Source organism: Limulus polyphemus, unplaced genomic scaffold, assembly GCF_000517525.1.
Source record: "Limulus polyphemus unplaced genomic scaffold, Limulus_polyphemus-2.1.2 Scaffold348, whole genome shotgun sequence".
In the NCBI taxonomy this organism is placed as follows: domain Eukaryota; kingdom Metazoa; phylum Arthropoda; class Merostomata; order Xiphosura; family Limulidae; genus Limulus; species Limulus polyphemus.
The window spans coordinates 523828-531244 of NW_013665958.1; the positions used below are offsets into that span (position 1 = coordinate 523828).

Genomic DNA, 7417 nt, shown 5'->3' on the forward strand with positions numbered 1-7417 from the left:
TTTTCTTCATTACCCATTTAAGCCGTCTCCAGCCATTATTAGTCTCAAAGTGGGTTCCTCGTCATCAAACTTGTGTATAAAGTTCTGTTACAACTAGAGAAGGTGAGGAATCTATTTGTGCACCATCAGAATTGTTATAGATTGAGTCACTTGACAGTTACAATTAACCTTTGTGCACTGGGGGAGAGGAGGGAATCACTGATTATCCTTGATTTCCTTTCCTTCCCACAATGGAAACACTTAACCAAATTGCATTGAACTTAATTGCAGTAGTCACCACTTCCAGTTATAAGTCATAAAAAACAGTGCATAAATTAATAAAGATGTGATTATTATCTAAAACTTGACTTTTCAAAATAGTGTCAGGTCAGGTTAAGCAACAATATTTTTGCTAATAACATTTTTGGTTGAAATCAATTGATGTGTAATAAATGTACGTTACATTCAATAAATTATAAGTTCTTCTATTTATGACCATTGTTTGAATACAATAAACTGTACAATAGTATTCAAAAAATAAGGCTTTGGATCATATTTCACTCATAAGAATATACTCTCTAAAAATAATAAAAGTTATCTGAAGTACTTTCATAAAAGAAACTTGCCAAAACTTTCAAACAACTATAATTATCAATTATATTTTGATAATTATCAATTTTATATCACACTTTTAATTGGTTTTCATCATAGCCTGTCAAAATGGACAAAAATTATAACTATGAAGCTTCTGTAAGTAATAAATGTCATATGTATTCATGTATACAAACTAACTTCTAGAAATAATAGATTAAAAATTAGTTTTGCTGTTATTCACAAAGGTTTCAAGAAGATTCATATTAAAATAGTATAGCTTACTTAATTAACACAAAACTGAACAAAAACTACATAAAACAATACAGGTGGATTAAATATTAAGTTCTTTGTGAATAATTAATTACAGCACTTGTCCAAGTACGAATTTTAAAGTTAGAATCTCTCTCTCTCTCAAAGTAGATTGTAATTCACACAAGGTTAAGATATTTGAAATAAGTAAATCAATTTTTCTAATTTTGTTGAGAAGTTCCATTGTTTTATAACTGTATTGATATAACCACAAGTTTTCTGTCTTAAAACAATATTTAGTGTATTCTAGTCAAAAATAGGAATAGAAATATTTATAGCTCTTTGGATACAAAGATTCCTCATATTCAGTAGTCAGACTATAATATATATTTATTTGTAAATATACAACATTACATTTTTCGAAATAGTTAAAGTATAAAGTTACCCGACTACTGTAACAATGAGAACAGAAATGATACAGCAAGTAGAAGATAAATGTAGTGATATTTATGTCACCAGACTTGATGGGAAAACAAGAGAGACAAGATTTGGTGTGAGGACAAATAGGAAAGAAAACACTTTTAATTCTTTGGATTCATGCAAGTCAAATTAAGCATGTCATGACTCCTCTACAGATTTACATTCAAAATTTAATTAAACAATGTTATTATCAGTGTATTCCAATAAACATGGAACCAAATGCAGTTTATAATTCAACTTTTTATATAAGTTTTACTTTCTTAATATCAAAAGGAAATATTTAAATAAATTATCTGTATAATGTGACACTTCTTTGTTCTGACTTGCCCATTTTAGCTTTTCTTTCTACCCCTATATGACTTTGAGTTTGGCACAAATTACAAATTATAGTATTATTATTTGCTAAACCATAATGTAAATTTATAGCCTCCAAGCTTTTTGCTTTACTGAGAAACAAATAAGAATTTAAAACCCACTTGACATGCCCCTACTATTACCTTCTGTCTTCTAAAAAAAATATCAATAATTCTCTCTGACATTTGTTATTGGACAATTTATAACCAACAGAATGAGAATATTCTATTTTACTGGATTCTTTACAAGGCTAGTTGTTTAATATTACTGGTTTTTAAATTTCCAGCCTCAGTTTCATTGCTTGCTATTGTGGAGTTTGGCTCAACCAGCTAAGGAGAATTATTTTAACCCATTTATAACTTAGTTAGAAGGGCCAGTTAAATTATAGCAGTTTTAGAACATTTGTTTTTGCGTACATGATAATACTGTGTTCTAAGTTTAATATCTGACATAAATATTTTGTGGAACCCTAACACTGTTACAAAAAAGTAGGCTTACACTTCTTTGGTCTTCTAAGGGCATAAGTACTAAATTTCTTGTTTTGTTTGCACATTTTTCATTTATTTTTCTAAAATCTAAATGTTATTATAATGGAAAAATTATAAACTTATTGGGTTAGGTGAGAAAACATAAATGAAGAAATGAAGTAATAAAATTACTTATGATAACACGTACACATCACCTCATAATGTGTGCTTATAATTTGACTGTGCATGCTGGTAACCTGATCCTTTGTTTACCCAAATCTGTCCATCTGCCCTACTGTGACAAATAGCTTTCAATGTACTTTGAAAGGGTCTAAGTGTAGCTGTAAAGTTTACAATAAAACTAAATGAACCCAGATATGAAATCTATATTACCTTTGACTGTAAGAATAAATAATATAATTGTCTGTTACACTATGCAGTCATTCTATACAGAAAAAAGGGTAATTTAGATATATTTCCTATTTTTAAATTTTTCATTACCCTAAATTGCTGATTTCTCTAAAGTTAGTGTTAAGGTACAGAAAATAACAGATAAATAGCTTCTGAAAAAAATCAACTTATATTAATTTATAAGGTTCTAGAGGTTATGTAAATGAAATATGAAAACTGTAAGATGAAAAGAAGTACTTTTGTTCTTAGCATGAAAATTACCTTTCTCACATACTGATCCAGTAAAAGTTTCATAAATTCAAACAAATCCTTAGTAAAAATACTATATTAAAAAATCAGATTTCTTTGTGTCCAACATACTTTTAATGTTGTAGTAACTAAAAGCTTGCCAAGTTTTGTAAAAACATACTTAGTATGTTGAGAGTTATAATAGGTATGATTACATGATTAGTTAGAAGGTTAGTCAAAATGATCGAGACCATACACAGAGCTAAAAAAAAAAGAATCCTTCTTATTGAAAATTAAATTAAAATAATATAAAACTATGTGAAAAACAAAATTAAACATGCCATACTTTGTAAAAAGTATTTACAGAGTTGAAGACTATATGCACAATTGAAAAAAAAACTTCAAGGACACATTGTTGTTGGTGAAAAGTTAACTCCACAGTAAATTAGGACCCTACATATTTGAAACAAGATGGAGTTGAAAGGGTCAAAACTATTCCATAACTATGAGAATCTTCAGAGATAGTGAGTATGAAAAGAAGGCAAAGGAAAAGGAAGGAATGCTAAAACCAAAGGAAGAGGTAAAAAAAAGAAAGAAGGTTTGTTTTGGATATACATGCGAAGCTACACAAGCATTATCCCCACTACCCATCCTTAATTTTGAACCAATATACTAAATATATGACTCAACAGCACTCATGACCAACTCTTGTCTAAACAAATAGTGGGATTTGACCATCACAGGTTCAGAGTGCAGAGCAAGATTTTGATGCAATGGGATATTAACCACATACCCTCAGATACACACTTTGGTATGCTAATCAATAGGCTACATTCAGCCCAAGAAAGAGGGAAGATCAAAATGAAATGAACAATACAGACTAAGGCTCTCAGATTGAGAGATAGAGCATTTGGAAAAAGTGGATTGTGAAAAGAACTGGTACAAAGGATAGAAAATATTTTGAAATAAGAAAATGAAATCAATATACACGGGCAACAATACAAGTGGTAATCAGGAAGTGGAAAAAAAAGAAGATTATTATGATATTTGCAGAAAAAAAAAATGGAAAGAGATGAAAGGATAGTAGTATTAACAAAAATTAGATGTGAAAATGGTTTGCAGGGAAAGAAGTATTAGAAAACACCAGAAGAAACCAAGTGTAGTTTATGAAAGACAAAAAAAGGAAACAACAGAATATATATCAGTACAAGTTGTATTAAAAGTAGCCTGGATTGAGTAGAGAAAGATAACCAAAAGGAAGATGTTTAACCCTATGAATGCAGGTAGGTCAAATTTCATGTCATGACTTTTGACAGTTACATTCAAAATTTAATTAAGCCACTTTCTTATAAATGTATGTCAATATACCATAAGTAGTAAATCAAATTGTATTATAAGTTAATTTCTTAATTTCAAAAGAAAATATTTAAATAAATTCTCACTCTTTACTTGTCTGTATTAAGTGATACTTGTTCACTCTGAATTGTCTATATTTGATTTTCACATCACCCCTTTATGATGTTCTGATCTTGACATAAATTACACATCTGTGGTCTACATATTGATATGGCATAGGCTAATTTTATAGCCTCCAATCTTCCTGGATTACATATACATAAAGCAGAAAGACAAACCCACTTGCCATGCCTCCTATCATATCTTGTTTTTCACAAAACACCAATAATTCTCTCAGACATTTGATCATGGATTATTTATAACCAACAGAAAGAGATTTTAATTTACTGATTTCCATACAAGGCTAACTTATCTTTACAACAGTGTTTGAATTATTCGGGCTACAGATACATTGATACTATTGCTGAATTCACATCATCCATGTAAGTGAATTATTTTAAAGCTCTTATATCTTAGTTAGAAAGCCAATGAAATTATAATAGTTAGAGACATTGTATGTTTTGAGCATGTTATTATTATGCAATCTTAACTGCGTACAAGTAATATATTTCTTGCTTTTTATGTACATTTTTTATTTGTTGCTATAAAAGTAACTAAAATGTAGAAATTAGAAACATATTACGTTAGGTAAGAAATCTAAAAAGTTAAATAATAAAAAAACTTTCTCAGCTAGTTCTGTACACAAGCTGCCTGTGCATTACATTATTCAACAGTTCTGTAACTTGAACTACACATTCATTGTGTTTTTTACAGCTTGTTAAGCTGGTTTAGTAGTCAGATATGGTTCAAAAACCAATAAAACAACAAAATCATGTGAAAATAAATGTAAATTACTAACAGACTGAGAATGTTTGGGAAAAAAAATTTTATTTTTTTTGTTACAAACTGCAGCAATACTAGAAAAACAAAAGCTAATTTAAATTTATTTGATTTCTTATGGTAGTTACAAGGTTGATCCAATGGACCATGTCTGCAGTGTCAGGGAGAGAATATAATAAATAAATTACAAAACTTCTAGTATAAGCAAGTGAAATTTGAAAATTGTAAAATGAAAAACGTATTTTTAACCTTAATATGAAAACCACCCTATACTTAGACTATTCAGAGTTTGAGTCACAACCAGACTCCATAAATTCACAGACAAATCTTTAGTAAAAATACTTAAGAAATCTGATTTTCTGTGTACACATGACTTGTAAAGTTTACTAAAATGTTGCCAAATATTGTGAAGATACATTTATTGCATTAAAAGTTGTATATACTTGTATAGTAACCTGGTAGTTACATGGTGGAAGCAAGGTCAATCAAAATAACCAAGCCTGTATAGGGAGATTTAAATGGAAATATAGTTATAAAGACTGAAGTAACATTGACAAGAATAGATGAAAAATATTAGAGATAAAGAGGGGAGAAGGAAAAGGTGGAAAGGTAGATGGGTGAAAAGAAAGAGAGAGAAGAGTAGGAAGAAACAATATGCTTCATTTAAATTTAACTTGGTTGATACAATAACTATTAATGGTTTATTTATTAACTATTATCCTTATACTTCATTAAGCATTTTGTTTAATTACATATCAAAATAAATTACACACAATATCATAGAAGTGTAATAAATCCTATTCAATGAAGTGGTGCTTAATGTTTATAAAGTAATATGTGAATACATATTCCATTCAAAAATTATTTTAGAAACTTGAGAGAACCTAAGTAAACTTTAAAATCATTTTTCTTTTATTGCTAACACTTAAAAATAAACAAGAGTTGGATGATAACTAGTACGAGTTTTTTTTAGATAGCCCTTTGTGTAAAGCTACACGAGGGCTATCTGCACTAGCCGTCCCTAATTTAGCAGTGTAAGACTAGAAGGAATGCAGCTAGTCATCACCACCCACTGCCAACTCTTGGGCTACTCTTTCACCAACAAGTAGTGGGATTGACCGTCACATTATAATGCCCCCACGGCTGAAAGGGCTAGCATGTTTGGTGTGATGGGGATTCGAACCTGCAGATTGCGAGTCGAGCTCCCTAACCATCTGGCCATGCTGAGACAACTAGCACAAATACCATCACAACTGTCATTAAATAAAAATAGAAACCAATTAAAAGCATTGTTCATTAAAAAAATTATTATTTAATATATTATAAAGAAAACTGACAAAAAATCACTCACCACTTTACTCTGCAATGTTATAACACGTCGAATTCTAAAAGGCAGAACATCCTCTTTCCGAGTCAACAGGTAGAGAAGATGGCATGCAAAAGGGCTCTGAGAAATGGAAGAGAAGCATAAACTCTAATGAAGTTAGAAATAACTTCTTGCATCATAATTTTCATGGAAGACATACTGTAATCTATGTATGTCTATAGTTTCCTTAACTTTAATATTTTACTACTGATTCAGGAGTGCAAAAAAAAAATCTTATTTATATGCGTGAAAATGAATTTGAGAATAATCTACAAGTACTGTTACATATCTAGAAAGACTGATTTCAGTAACGTGGATGTGCTAACAGCATAGAAAACTTTGAAACCATACTGCATAAAACTTAATTTTTGTAATTTATATTCCTGTTTATTTCTTATCAAGACAATTTTATTATCCATTTCCATGTACTCCATAAATGGATAAAATGACATAAAAAAAAGGTCACAAAAATTAGGTGTAGATTCCTGACTTCTCTTATCTATAAATAATTTTCTATGGTTTTGCCTAGTTGATGATTTTTGTGATTTTTCTAATAAGGTTTTCTGCATACAAAAAAATGTTACAATTTCTAAGCTTTAGAAAGTTAGATATAATCCTATTCACAGATTTATTGCTGGAAAGCTAATAACTTTATAATGAGAACAAAGCAATTTTTAATACAAGTATTATGAAAAAAAAAACATGGGAAAAACATCACTAAAAAAGAAATCATATACAGATTTTAGGATTAAATTAACTTTGTTTCTCCCCAGTTTAAAGAATATAAGACTACAGTGTTATATAAATATGTAGCGTAATAGTCTTCATCAGTCTGCCTACACTCATACACAGATGTTTCTCACACATTGTGCTTGTAGAGTTTGAAACAAACTTATTTCAACACTGGCAATGCCAATTAAGTCTGGCATGGTTTGGTGGTTAGGGTACTTGACTCGCAATCTTTGAGTCAAAGGTTTGAATCCCCATCATCAAACATGCTCATCCTTTCTAGCCGGGGGGGGGGGGAGGGGGTATATAGTGTGAGTGGTCGATC

At 30.0% G+C, this 7417-nt stretch overlaps 1 protein-coding gene across 2 annotated transcripts in view; it reads right to left on the reverse strand.

Moving 5' to 3' along the window:
* Positions 1-7417, reverse strand: part of LOC106457581 (centromere protein I-like) — a 74254-nt gene that overhangs the window by 33508 nt on the left and 33329 nt on the right. For both annotated transcript variants that reach the window (XM_022383578.1, XM_022383579.1), the window contains exon 6: positions 6349-6444. In XM_022383578.1, the coding sequence (XP_022239286.1) occupies positions 6349-6444 (96 nt within the window). The remainder of the gene's footprint in view (positions 1-6348; positions 6445-7417) is intronic.